This window comes from Merops nubicus, unplaced genomic scaffold (assembly GCF_000691845.1).
Source record: "Merops nubicus isolate BGI_N331 unplaced genomic scaffold, ASM69184v1 scaffold15719, whole genome shotgun sequence".
Taxonomy (NCBI): Eukaryota; Metazoa; Chordata; class Aves; order Coraciiformes; family Meropidae; genus Merops; species Merops nubicus.
The window spans coordinates 17,614-31,090 of NW_008630298.1; the positions used below are offsets into that span (position 1 = coordinate 17,614).

General features: G+C 38.9%; 1 protein-coding gene across 1 annotated transcript in view; it reads left to right on the forward strand.

Annotated features, from left to right (window-relative positions):
• Positions 1-12,691, forward strand: part of NUP107 (nucleoporin 107kDa) — a 29,825-nt gene extending 17,134 nt beyond the window's left edge. Inside the window, exons 12-27 of the mRNA XM_008947253.1 lie at positions 221-313; positions 1,005-1,081; positions 1,596-1,655; positions 2,750-2,895; positions 3,000-3,048; positions 4,775-4,844; positions 5,286-5,404; positions 7,056-7,094; positions 7,419-7,569; positions 8,460-8,566; positions 9,514-9,616; positions 9,796-9,956; positions 10,150-10,275; positions 10,995-11,108; positions 11,372-11,539; positions 12,521-12,691. Coding sequence (XP_008945501.1) covers positions 221-313; positions 1,005-1,081; positions 1,596-1,655; positions 2,750-2,895; positions 3,000-3,048; positions 4,775-4,844; positions 5,286-5,404; positions 7,056-7,094; positions 7,419-7,569; positions 8,460-8,566; positions 9,514-9,616; positions 9,796-9,956; positions 10,150-10,275; positions 10,995-11,108; positions 11,372-11,539; positions 12,521-12,622 — 1,685 coding nt within the window. The 3' untranslated portion in view covers positions 12,623-12,691. The remainder of the gene's footprint in view (positions 1-220; positions 314-1,004; positions 1,082-1,595; positions 1,656-2,749; positions 2,896-2,999; positions 3,049-4,774; positions 4,845-5,285; positions 5,405-7,055; positions 7,095-7,418; positions 7,570-8,459; positions 8,567-9,513; positions 9,617-9,795; positions 9,957-10,149; positions 10,276-10,994; positions 11,109-11,371; positions 11,540-12,520) is intronic.
• The last annotated feature ends 786 nt before the right edge of the window (positions 12,692-13,477 follow it).

The following is a 13,477-nucleotide window of genomic DNA, read 5'->3' on the forward strand; positions in this document are numbered from 1 at the left end:
GAAAACCAAAATGTTTAGTTTAGTGGAGAAAAAAAAAAGTTGATGATTCATTTACTTTGAAATCTTTCCATTATTTTGACTTTAAGATTCTTTGTGCTTGTTTTTTGCATAGTAGAATCTCTACAAAAATTAACTGTTTTAGTAACGTTCAAATTTTTAAAGGAGAAGCTGGTGGGCTTCCTACCAGGAAGTCTGTTGCTGAGAAATTCCTTTATTTTTCAGGCACAGCGCTTATGCAAACGATGTGGTCAGGCCTGGAGAGCTGCGACTTTGGAAGGATGGAAGTTGTATCATGATCCCAACAGAAATGGAGGTATCCACTTCAAAGTGCATTTGAGAGAGATGTAAAAACAGGGCAGAGGGATTTCTCTTCATATCTGCCTGTGGCAAGCAGAAATGGCTCTCTTCACCTTAAAAGCCTTTTGTGTATTTAAAATACTTACTTCTGTTGAACGTGTAAAAAACTAATATGAAATTATTACAGCTGAAGGTGTGAGTTCAGTGAATCCACTTCACATGCTAAAGCCACTTTCTGTTTGAAATCAAGCATAATCAGTAGGAAATGGATGCCTCAGAGTTCCACGCAGCTCTTTTCCACCTCCTTATACTCTTTCAGACGCCCTGATGCAGGTGCATGCAGAGTAGCAGCGCTGAAGCACTGACATTTTTTAGAAATATGTATTCCTTAAGACACAAAAATTCCTTTTGTCCTTAACTTTGTGTTTTCCAGATGTAAACGTTGTAAATATGCTATGGCCAAAATCATTATTTTCTTCAAAACCAGATAGCAGCCAAGCTTTCAAAATACTGTAACTTTAAGATGAGCCTTTACCAAACTTAGAAAAAAAAAAAAGCCACTTTGCAGTCGAGTCAAAAGCCTTAAATGCTTTGCAAAATGTTCCAGAGGAACTGAAAAAGACCTTACCTTGTTACTGATTTCTGTTTCTTGTATAGCACCTTTTTCTTTTTTTTTTTTTTTTTTTTAAATTGTCCTTTGCATGTAGGAAAAGAGCTGGAGCCTGTTGAAGGGAATCCGTACAGATGCATTTGGAAAGCGAGTTGTTGGCGTATGGCTGAAGAGGTGAGATAATGCTGATTTGATTGATAGTAATATATACCTTTGAATTTTTTTGAACTCTGTAACAATTTTAAGTAGACCCACCTCATCTGTGTTTGTTACTGACAGGATTTGCAGTTAATGTTTCTAAGAGGAGTTCTGAAATAATGTGTTTATGTCTTGTAGTGAGAAATGTACATAATTGGCACCAATTTTTCAGGCGTAGGAGAAGTCTGACTTTTTTAGTTGGTTGAAGGTGAAACTGCTGACACTAACTTAACTGAATGGGCAAGGAAAAATGTTGCTTTCTTTCCAGGTCAATAAACATTTTTCAGATAAATTACAAGTGGATGCCAGCGAAGGGAAAGTCACTTGCTATTCTTGTTTTGGCTCCTGTTGTGTCCTGTGATTTTCCAGCTTTTCTGGAAGCAGTTAGATGGAATATTTTGTAATGGTTTAATCTCTGATAAAATGTAAAATGTCTCAAAAAACTACATTCCTTGTAACTAAAACCTATTTTATTTACTGTTCATTTTAGGAGCAGTTTAATAGATATGAGAGAGCAATCTATGCAGCACTGAGTGGAAACCTCAAACAGGTATATTAAGCCTCATTCTTAAGTGGTGGTTGGTACTTGTGCCTTTTCTTTCTCATATGTGACATTGATATCAGAAATAACTGCAGTTACTGGTTATTTTTCTTTTAAAGCCAGCAGTTAACAGGACAGTAGCAAACACTTGCTTTAGTAGGCATAGTCTTTGTAGGATTGACGTGCCTTAATTAAATACATGAGGTAGACTTTTCTTTGTATTATTCATGCTTACTTTCAGTACAAACATTTCTAATGTTGTTGTTTTAGTTCTTTAGATTAGTATTATTTTAGAGCTTTATATAGTCACTTTCCTGCTCATGCACTATATTCTTGTAGATGAGTTGGTATACCCAAAGACTATTCTGTACCCAGATTTCATTATCAATAGGTTTCGTTAATTGAAATTTAAAATTAGTTCTTTGGCAGGAAAAAAGGCACTGTAAAATTTATAGACTTAGAGAAGAGATAATACTTACCTTATGACAGAGCAGAGACATTTAATGAAATTAAATTTCAGTAATTTCAGTAAAATTCAGTAATTTTCAAATTGCTGTAAGAGAGAAGCATCAAACGCACTGTTTTCTCTGGAACTTGTCCCAAGGTTTCACTGCTGCAAGAACCTAGCAAGACTGAGAGAAGAACTGGATATAAAATTCTTTATATCACCACAGCAGCAGCACTCCCACCCTCCTGCCCTCACTACTGCACTGAGACTTGTGCAGCCATGAGGCAGAGCAGTAAGGCAGAGTGATCCTGATGGGAAATGATGGGGCAGAAAAGTGGAGAGTCTTTCATCTGGATAGGCTTTGTGAGGTGATACACAAGAGGGGGAATGGTGTCAGAGTGGTGCTCTCTCTGGGAGGAGGATAGGACCATTTCTGTTGACTACCTTCGATACAGAATAATCAAGGAACTAGAGCATTATTCAGTGACAGGATTTTTTTGTATCCTGCTCTTAACAAGGAAAGGCTGCTATTCAAGATGGTTATTAGTCAGCTTTGGTGCCTGGAAATCTGATCCTCAATTACAGTTGCTCTCTTTGGGTTCTGATTGGTCTCCAACTCTTGATAACTTTTGTTCTGTTGTTTTTTTCTCTGTAGCTGCTTCCTGTCTGCGACACCTGGGAGGACACCGTTTGGGCATACTTCAGGGTCATGGTGGACACTCTTGTTGAGCAGGAAATACGAACCTCAGTGATAACACCAGAGGAGATGGAAGAGCTCCCAAGAGATTATTTAGAAACGAAGTAAGTTTTAAGTAAAATTACTCTCCTACACAACAAAGGATACTGCATGATCTGTTTGGAATATGCAAGGTAACATTTTTTGCCTTTTCTCTCCTCCTTTGAAGCTGGACTTCAGAAAAAGTTTTTGAAGAACTTCAGGCAACAGACAAAAAGGTACATATTAATTACAGTGTTTCTTCTCACTGTTGACCATTTTTAACTATTCAGTAGGTTCTATTTTGCCTACACTATTTAACAAAGCACTCAGATATGCATGACTGATTTATTTCAGGTTTTCTAGCTCTGTAATGTGCAGCTTCTCTATTCAAATAGATTTTTCTATATGCTGCCACCTTTTAACGCTGAAGAAGATACAGGTTTTCTCTGGCTCCATGTCAGCCCCACTAGCTGGCTGTGCTGCAGAAACAGCTGACTGTCAAGTGTGGTCAGACGTACAAAGCAGAGATTGATTACATGCTGTTTGCTTTATAGGAGGTTTATGTGTGTATTTCAAAAACAGCCTTTCAGAATTTAAAAGCGTATTTCCTTAAACATATTCTGTTCCTTTGTTACTTTCAACACCCAGGATATTTTCTTTCATTTAAGATGCAATATATAACATGTATAAATTTTGTAAAGATTAAATTAAAATTACACTTCTATTTGACAGATAGTGTTTCTCCTATTGCTAATACAGAGACATGTTGAAAGATGGCCTGCAGATTGACACAGCCACAGATACACCCAGCTGCCTTTGCCTTGCTGGTGCAGCCCTCACCTTACAGAACTTTGGAGCTGCATCTGAATTGTAGTTTGTGCTTTAGGGTTAGGGGTTGATCTGCTGGAAAGCAGCCTCACGGAGAAGGACCTTGGAGTCCTGATGAACAAGTTAACCATGAGCCAGCAATGTGTCCTTGTGGCCAAGGCTGATGATATCCTGGGGTGCATTAAGAAGAGTGTGGCCAGCAGGTTGAGGGAGGTTTTACTCTGCGCTGGTGAGGCCCCATCTGGAGTACTAAGTCCAGTTCTGGGCTCCCCAGTTCAAAGGAGACAAGGAACTACTGGAGAGAGTCCTACAAGGATGACGAAGGGACTGGAACATCTCTCTTACAAGGAGAGGCTAAGAGAGCTGGAGTTGTTTAGCTTGGAGAAGAGAAGGCTGAGAGGGGATCATATCAATGCTTATCAATATCTGAAGGGCAGGTGTCAAGAGTATGGGGACAGTATCTTTCAGCGATGTATAAAAATAGGACAAGCGGCAATGGGCACAAACTGGAACACAGGAAGTTCCATCTGAACATAAGGAAAAACATTTTTCCTATGAGAATGACGGAGCTCTGGAACAAGCTGCCCAGAGAGGTTGTGGAGTCTCCTTCTCTGGAGATCCTCAAAAACCACCTGGACGTGTTCCTGTGAAACCTGCCCTAGGTGAACTTGCTTTGGCAGGGGGTTTGGACTAGATGATCTCCAGAGGTCCTTTCCAACCCCTGCCATTCTGTGATTAATTCCTCTATCAGGAAAAAAAAATCTCTTCCTCCTCAATTAAGTTTTGCAGGCCTTTTATACCCTTGTTGCTTCTTCTGTCACTTTGTAGAATCTGTTCTCTGTAACATCATTATTTATTCTCCTCTTCAGAGGAAAAAGCCTTTAGTCCTGGATCTCTTCCATGGAAGTATTAACTCCACAGATCTATATTCTGGTTCTTTCAGCTTGTCAATATTGTTGTAATTTGACACTGGGATAGCAAGTGCCTTCTCTCCTGCTCTTTATGAAGAATACCCTTTGAAATAGGATAGCTTTTTTCCCTAAGGAACCTGTGCTTTATTTATAAGTTTGCTTTCCTTATACATTATGCTGTGAGATTTTATTCAGAGTTTGAACTTTCTTTTTCTCTCCCCAGAGGGTTATAGAGGAGAATCAAGAACACTATCATGTGATCCAGAAATTCATTATCCTGGGAGATGTGGATGGTAAGCTTTTCTCTAAGTGATTTGTTTTTTAAATGTCAACTGACTACATTATTTCTATTGAACTTTCCAGAAACTTACATGTGAATGGATTTTAGAAGCACACAGTAAACATACTCCACCTAAAAGCTAAGCTGCTTCTTTAATCAAGAACTGTAGGGATGTTCTGCAGCTTGACATACAAGGTAGTTTTCAAAGAAGTCATGAAATCAAGTAAATCTGTTGGAATACAGGGGAGAATGTTGCTGTAACTTTCTTCGAGAAATGACAAAATACATACATCGGATATTTAAGCCAAACAGCTGAAGCTTTCCAAAACTGGTGCTGTTCTGTTTTGAGGCTGAATTACATTTGTGGAATAAATGGATAATTTTGAAACATTTCTTGTTTATTGTATTTTCCTGTTTAAAGTGGCTAATATTGACATTTCCTTGGTGGCTTTAGGTTTGATGGAAGAATTCAGCAGGTGGCTTTCCAAAGACAGAAGTGTTCTCCCAGGACATCTCCTTCGTTTCATGACACATCTGATTCTGTTTTTCCGCACTTTGGGCCTGCAGACTAAGGTAAGTTCACTTGTATTTGATTTGTTGTCATAGCAATAACTTGTCTTTGAAGTAGAAATGCTCATGTGTAAATATATAAATTATTATATATACAATGATGGTAAATTACTACCAGGCTGATGAGAAGGTGCATGGTTAAGCAGTGTATTTGCTCGTCCTGGGGCCTAAATACAACAGTCAAAATTTAAAAACAACATCTTCCTCCCCTCTAGTCCAGCTTGAAAATTATATTTTGAGGAAAATGGATTCTCCTCATAAGGTCTTTAGTGAGAAGGACCTGACTCAAACTTCAGTGTTAGTCTTATTCATAACAGCCAAGATGCTTTGGATAGAAATTGATTTTATACGTGGTCCTTGTATGAGCTTATGGCAACAGGTACAATTCCATGTTTTTGCTTAGGCAATTGGTACTAGCTGAAACTTCCATATTTTCTCAAAATACTTAGTATAAGTATAGCCTACTAGCTACCTAGCCTGTCTATGCTAAAAACATGGCTGAGTCACCTTGCTGTAATGACCCTTTTCTGAGGTAATCTCAAGTAAATAGAAGCTCTCCTTTTCTACTATTGTAAAATTTAGAGGCACGTATTTATCAAACAGGTTACATTCAGAAACTTACTTAGGCAAAAGACAAATGTATGTTTTCATTAGATTATTTAAATACAGCTCTAAGTTATAAATTTTTTTTATGCCTCTAATCATTGCTTCATTCCCTTGTTGAAATTTATTTTGAAGTCGCTTAATACTTAGCTAATTTAGAGGAATTTGTGTGTGTATGTGTACATAACACATTTTTTTTAGCCAGACTCAAAATTCCATAGAGTTAGATCTTTAAGCTGAAGTATGGTAGAACCACTCATTAGCATATGTTTAACAGGGGGGGACAAAAAAGGTGCAATTTCCTACATGAATTCCATTGTGCGGTTGTGAGTAACTGTTGATTGCTGCCTCTGCAGTTCTGGAGTAGGTGATTTACTGGAAGGTTACTCAATCCACCCTTGGTAGACATCAGAGGGGAAAGGCACTTGTGCAAGTTTTTATGATGCTCCTTATTTGATGTTTGAGTACAGGTCATGTAGGCATAAGCTCAGATGAAGATCTCTAATTTCACTTACACATATAAAACTAAAATGATGGTTCTTCACAGTTACAAACACTTTCACCTTAGCTAAAGCAGACTCAGGTGCTCATACTATACTTTGGTTTTTTTGTATATGCACAAGCCACGTAATATTTACGCCCTGTACGTAGGAACATTAGAATTTTCTATTACCCAACAGTGTATGTAGCACACTGCTGTAGTCATTTGTTCACCTCACTTTATTTTTAATTAATAAATAAAAGGGTAAAATGGGAAGATCTGAAAAACAACTTTAGAATTCTTTCCAGTTAGACCAAAAACTATATTATCCAGTTGCTAAAAAAGAAAATCCTTGGAACTCTAAATCTTTTATTCAGAAGACATACGGTTGTTTTAATTGCTTTCCAAAAGAAACAGTTCTTCAGCTGAGCCTGTTCGAAGGTGCAGATTACTGAAACAGGGATAAGCAAATAACCTTGTGTCTAATAGTGGTAGCCTGTAAAGTGGGTTGTTTGGGGTTTTTTTTCCACATTATCTGATTTAAAATTGAATTTTTTTATTTGCATTAAGGAGGAAGTTTCTGTTGAAGTCCTGAAGACCTACATTCAGGTAAGCTTTCAAAAATACAGTTTGCTTTTTCTAATGTAATTTAGGCATAAAGGAGGAAGAAGAGGAGACTTAAGGCTTCTCTCTTCTTAAGAGATACATGGAAGCTTGCCTAATATGCAGTTTGTGTCAGCAGTGCTTGAATAAGAGACAGTTTTATTGATCCTTGTTTAGAAGCTGAGAAGTGGAATCTTCCTATATTGGAACAAAATCAGAAATTGTTCCGTGTTTGTTTTTACGTCAAACATGTTTTTACAATTAATGTGGCTTTATGTGTTCACGCAGAGGGAGCTAGCTTGCTTTTCTAAATATTTTCTTCTTCTGCAGCGGATGATATCTGAGAAGCACACAGATTTAATAGCATTTTATGTTAGCCACTTGCCCCCGGAGCTAGCTGTTGCTCAGTATGCTTTATTTCTTGAGGATGTTACAGAAGCTGATCAACGCCACCACTGCCTCGAATTAGCAAAAGATGCAGGTGAGAGATGCTGATATTCCAGTTACCATTTCATATTCTGAGTTTTGTCTTTCAGTAGTTCTTAATGTAAGGCCTAGCTATGAAGATGATACAGTTTCCTTCCCATGTCTCTCCCTTTTTCAATTTGATAAAATTAATTTGCTGATCACTTCTTCAAGTAGGTATATTGTAATTTTTAAGTAATCTGGAGATGTAATCCTTTTTCTGAATTAAACTAAATATCACTTTTGCTTCTGGATTATGTCCAGATACAGCAGAAAGTAAATGCTACCTGCCTGTCTCAACTATATGCTCTGAAACTTGACATGATCCTATTATTTCAGAAAAACTAATTATAAAATTACTTAACCTGTTTGTGGATTTAGGAAGGTTATGAGGTTTAAGTATCTACTTAATCTATTTAAGTAAAGAGATTTACTGCAGACTTCAGAAATGCCCAACATTTCTTCAATCATTTTTTAGCCAAGTTCTTAAAAGAAAATTAATATGGTTTCAAAAAATAAAACATGCTGCTTAAGCATCTGTAAAATAACTATTCTGAGCTTTTCCTGGTATGTTTCTGTCAAATCATACTCTTGCTGTCAGAATTGTAGGGATTAGTGGCCTTAGCAAATACATCTAGATCCTGGTGCCAAGCACAGACTGAAAATCCTGTTAGTTGTCTTAGTCTTTCTCCAACACTTGATGTTCTCTGTTACCTCAAATGTCATTCTTCTAAAATACCTGCAATCAATTACATATCTCAAAAGCTTTAGTCTGACAATGTGAGTGTGAGCAAGCTGGTAAGAATTACTAGTAGTAAGGAATAAGATCAGCAACTGGATTCTGAAATTCATTTTGTGGCAAGTTTGAATTCATGATTGCTCTTGCGCAATTCTCTCTTAACCCAGGTCTGGATGTTGCAGCCATAACAAAAACTGTTGTTGAAAACATCCGCAAGAAGGACGCTGGGGAATTCAGTCACCACGACCATATGTTAGATATGGGCACAACAGAGGTGAGTGTAGTTTGTGGGGCAGCTCGCAGCCAACTACAGTCTTTTACCATATGCAGTCCATATTTCTCTGTCAATGATGGTGGAAATTGCCTTGAAGAAGCCTGTGAGGGAAATACACTTTCCATGTGGCCAAGTGAGGTGTTGAACTGCATGAACTCATAACTGCTGTTTCTACATCTCCTTGATCTTCTGGGCTGTGGTACATGTTGCTCATCCTGGCTGTCTGTATGCAAACAACAAGTTGAAGATAAAGCCCATGAAATTACTGTAACAGAATATGTTGTACCTGAGGGTAGGGTATTATTGTAGCTTCTTAGAATTAGAAGGATTAGTACTTTGGGTCTCAGATGTGCCTTGTTGCATGCTCGAGTGACATACTCTAGCTATGACAAACAAGCCATTACTGACAGTTTCCTTGTCATTGTTGTTGAGTGTCAGTTGGATCCAGCTCAGTACTCCAGTGACAGTGAGGTACCGCTTATAACTTGCATTCCAGGTACTGGTTAGAAAGCAACTGAGAGTTTACAGACTCCCTAAGCCAAATAGATGATCTGTCTTAACACAAGAGTTGGAAACTCGTGGTTGCAGGCTGATGGCATCTCTGAAGATCACAGCAAGAGTTCCATAAACTGTGTTTGTGCAGTGTATTCATATTAAAGTTTGAGGAAGGCGCACAGTAATCCATAAAAATTTACAAGAGCTGATCTGCATCCATCAGTCTGAATATCTTGGGAGTACTTAGAAATGGGTTTTTGAATGATTCTAGATTTTAGAGATGTTTTCAAAGCTTTTGATACCAAAGTTGTGAATAAAGCCATCCTTGTTAGCATGTCATAATGCTGTGCAAAGATCTCTAGAAAACTGCGTATTACACTGACCACGTTTAATGTGTCAGACATCAGCTGCCTGTTGGAAATGTCAGCAAACCCATCTGTTGGTTTTTACAGGTGGATCGGCTGAAAATAGATGTAATTGACTGGCTTGTGTTCGATCCCGCACAGAGGGCAGAAGCACTGAAGCAAAGCAATGCAATCATGAGGAAGTTCTTGGGTATTAAACTTCACAAATATTGTAGATTTTTTAAATGTTTGGTTTGGTCTCATTAGCTCTTGGTGCTACATTTGTTACAGCTTTGAATCTAGTCTGCTGAAAAGTCTGGGTTTATCAGTTTTGGAAAATTAAAGCATAGAAATTGCAAAGCTGTTGATACTCCGTTCACATTCTCATAGCATCCAAGAAACATGAAGCTGCAAAAGATGTGTTTTTGAAGATTCCCCAGGACTCTATCGCAGAAATATATAACCAATGGGAGGACCAGGGAATGGATACTCCCCTTCCAGCTGAAGATGACAACGCTATACGGGAACATTTATGTATTCGGGCTTATTTGGTGAGTTTCAAATATGCTGTATTCCAAGTTATTACCTAGATGTAGTGGTTGCTTCCCCTTGGTGGTGCAACTTTAAGTTTTGTCCGTTTGATTTCGTGTCCGATTCCTGGATGCGCTGTGGCTGTGCATTTAATGACATTCTTGTAGTTATACGAGTCAAAAATGTCCAAACACTGTTTCCAATGCAATCCAGGAAGCCCATGAAACCTTTAATGAGTGGTTTAAACACATGAACTCAGCTCCACAGAAGCCTTCTTTGTTACCACAAGCAAGTTTCACTGAAAAAGTGGCCCATGAACATAAAGAGAAGAAGTATGAGGTAGGTGAAAGTTCAAAGTATTTACTATAAACACCTATGTTCTTGCTTAGGAGGCAGTCTTAGTTTAATGAAACAGAGTAGAAGACTGCTAATTCATCTTGCCTAAGAACTCTATTATTAAATATTGTATTTTTATTTTGAGGGAGTACGAGACAGTAGAATAGTAATGCCACAATAAATTCTTGTGTGTTTTGGATTTTTCTGTGACTCGGCTTTATGTAAAGAGTATATAAACATTACAATATTATGCGTAATAATATTGTGATAGTAAACATTCGTTATAATGTGTTGTCACTGTTATTAATAAATCTGAGCACTTGCTTTTCCCTAATAACTCTTTGTAATTCTCGTATTTGTCACGTTTTCTTTTCTGAAAGACGATGCCGTTTTGTTTGTTCTTTCCACGTGTCTGGCCAGTATGAACATGCTGTACTCTGCTAATACAAGTATTTGTTTTATAAGCACAGCAGAAGAAGCTGTTTAAAATTATCTTCCTCTAGTGGTTTTGCTTCTGAACAACCTGTCTGAGTCTGGATGGGCAATTAAGCAAGGACAGGAGTAACTGTTGGCAGCACGCTTTTAAGGTTTAGCTGTTGGGTGAAGATGACAATTTGAACGGGAGCCGTGCTGGCTGTTGCGTGCTAGGTGAAGGGTCAATGTTAAAACAGCCTTGGAAATGACCCTGTTCTGCAGCAGTTTATTTTTTGTTTCTTTGCCAGATGGATTATGGTATTTGGAAAAGCCTCTTGGATGTTCTTACAGCCGACGTGAAAGAGAAGATGTACAACGTGTTGCTGTTTGTTGACGGAGGATGGATGGTTGATGTTAGAGAGGTAAAATGAAGGTCTTTATCATGGTATGGACCACAAAGTGACTGTACCCCTGTCATCTTCAGTTTGATGTGCTTCTGTGCAATTCACTCTGGTCTTGCTGTGACCAGTTACAGGTGTCTTCCCCTTCAGTTACCATAAAAATCACACACAACAGTCTGGGCTGGGCTGGTCAGTCCAGTTTTGTGCCGCTGACGCTACTCACTATGCCAAGTTTTTTAAAGGTCAATGTTCGTAGTACTAATACTTTATTTTTCTGTGTTAAGGATGCTGAGGATGACCCTGAACGAACACACCAGATGATTCTTCTGCGGAAGCTGTGCCTGCCAATGATGTGCTTTTTACTGCACACGGTGCTGCACAGCACGGGCCAGTACCAGGAGTGCCTGCGCCTGGCCGACACGGTCGCGTCCGAGCGACACAAGCTCTACGCGGTGAGCGAGCGAGAGCTGCAGGCAGCGCCCCTTCCACTTAAAAGCTCTGGGGGTTGGCTGTGGGAAGCGCTTCCAGAGAGAGGGGAGGATCCCATATGTTCCTAAACATCAGAACTTTCTATATCTCTTCCCGTTCAATGCAGTACTAACAGGTTTCCTTGTATGCTGACTTCAGGAATTGAAGGGTTAAGTTCAAAACACTGAAGATGATGCCAGTGTTTTGACAAGCAGTTCTTCTGAGAGTACAGTTACTAATTTTTGGATGAGGGCTACTGAATTGAAATAAGTTTAAGAGTTAGACTTGATGATCATAAAGGTCTTTTCCAACCTAAACAATCCTATGACTCTAACTTGAACTGTAGAGTTAGAAATTTTTTTTTTTTTAAATTTTATTTCCATGACATTTCAGAACATTGTATAAGCAGGTTTTGTTTTGGAGCACTTGGTTTACCTAACCTTTCCCTCCTGAAAGAGGTTGCCTGAAAAACAACTCTAAAAAACTTTATCATTTTAAAAAAAAAATAATAATATAAAATAAAATAAACTCTTAACTGCAGCACTTGCACTGCCCCACTCCCCAAAAAGGAAAGAAAGAAAGAAGAAAAAAAAAAAAAGAAAATTGAACAACACAAACACCAATCATTAGAAATCTGAAAAGAAACGTCAAGGCTAAGAAAAATACTGTGATGCATTTCTCTGGATTGGCTTGAACTCTCTGCCAGCAATTACATAAAAATTAAACTTGGCTGTTTACCAGTGATCTCTGTAGTAGTAATGAGCTATCTTGAGACTACCTTTTTGGATACTGCTGCTAGCTTCTAGCCCTTTACTAAATGCCATTCTGAAACACCTAATGTTCACACTGTTTTAAAAGGAAAGAAAAAAAGAATTAGTAACTTGACCGTTTATTCTGATATCAGTGCTAGTCATTGCAAATAAATATAACTTTATTATGTGCTGGGTTTTTTTCTTAATTCCTAGGTATTTTCAAAAGAAGAACTCCGAAAGCTTCTACAGAAGTTGAGGGAATCTTCTCTTATGCTTCTGGACCAGGATCTTGATCCTTTGGGATATGAAATGTAGTCATCAGATTTCATGTAGATACTTGCAAAAGCTTCTGAACATGGACATTCTGGTTATGAAAAAGAACAAAACCATGGCTCAGACAAACAGTTCAGATCTTTGGGAGGAAAACAACCCAACACTCAGATTTCAGTTTCAACTTCAAAAATTCTGGCCAACTTCAGAGAGGATATTTGTTATGCAACCTTTTTCGTATTTTTCTTAATAAAAGTATTTCAGAAACAGATAATGTTTGTTCATTCTAATCTAGGATGACATTCTATAAATATGGTGAATTGTATAAACCTCCGCACTCTCTTTGCTACATGCTGAATTGCTGGCTGTGGGCTGGAAAGGTTATTCAGCAGAAGAATGTGCAGGGTGCAGCAGAGAGGAGCGAGGCTGCACCTGCAGCAGCGTCTATGGGAAAAGTGGGGAGCAGAAACCAGGCACCGAGGGCTGGAAGAAAGGAACACCAAAGGAGGAGCAGAAGTGCTAGGCTGCCTTCAGCCCTGCAGGAGAGGGAAGGATGTTTGCCTTTGTGCTTGTACTGTTCTCACCTACAGCCTGTAGGTGCTGAAACGCTGCTGTAGTCCTGAACCGGAGGAAGGTCGGTCGTACCTTGGAACTACCAAGTCTGAGGTTCTGTCATTTGTTTAGGAGCCTTGTTCTGGCCCTGCTTATGCGTGCAAGCGCACGTCCGGCTGCTTTCCCCTTGCCTGCAGAGGACAGAGCTGTGTCAGGCAAGGGCCTCAGCTCCTCCCCACGGCCGGCGTCCTCGGACACTTGACAAAGAAGGCGTTCTGGGCCGTCCCCGTGCCTATGTGGTTGTAGGAAGCCCCGCTCCGGCTGCGCAGGGGCACCTGTACCGTGGCG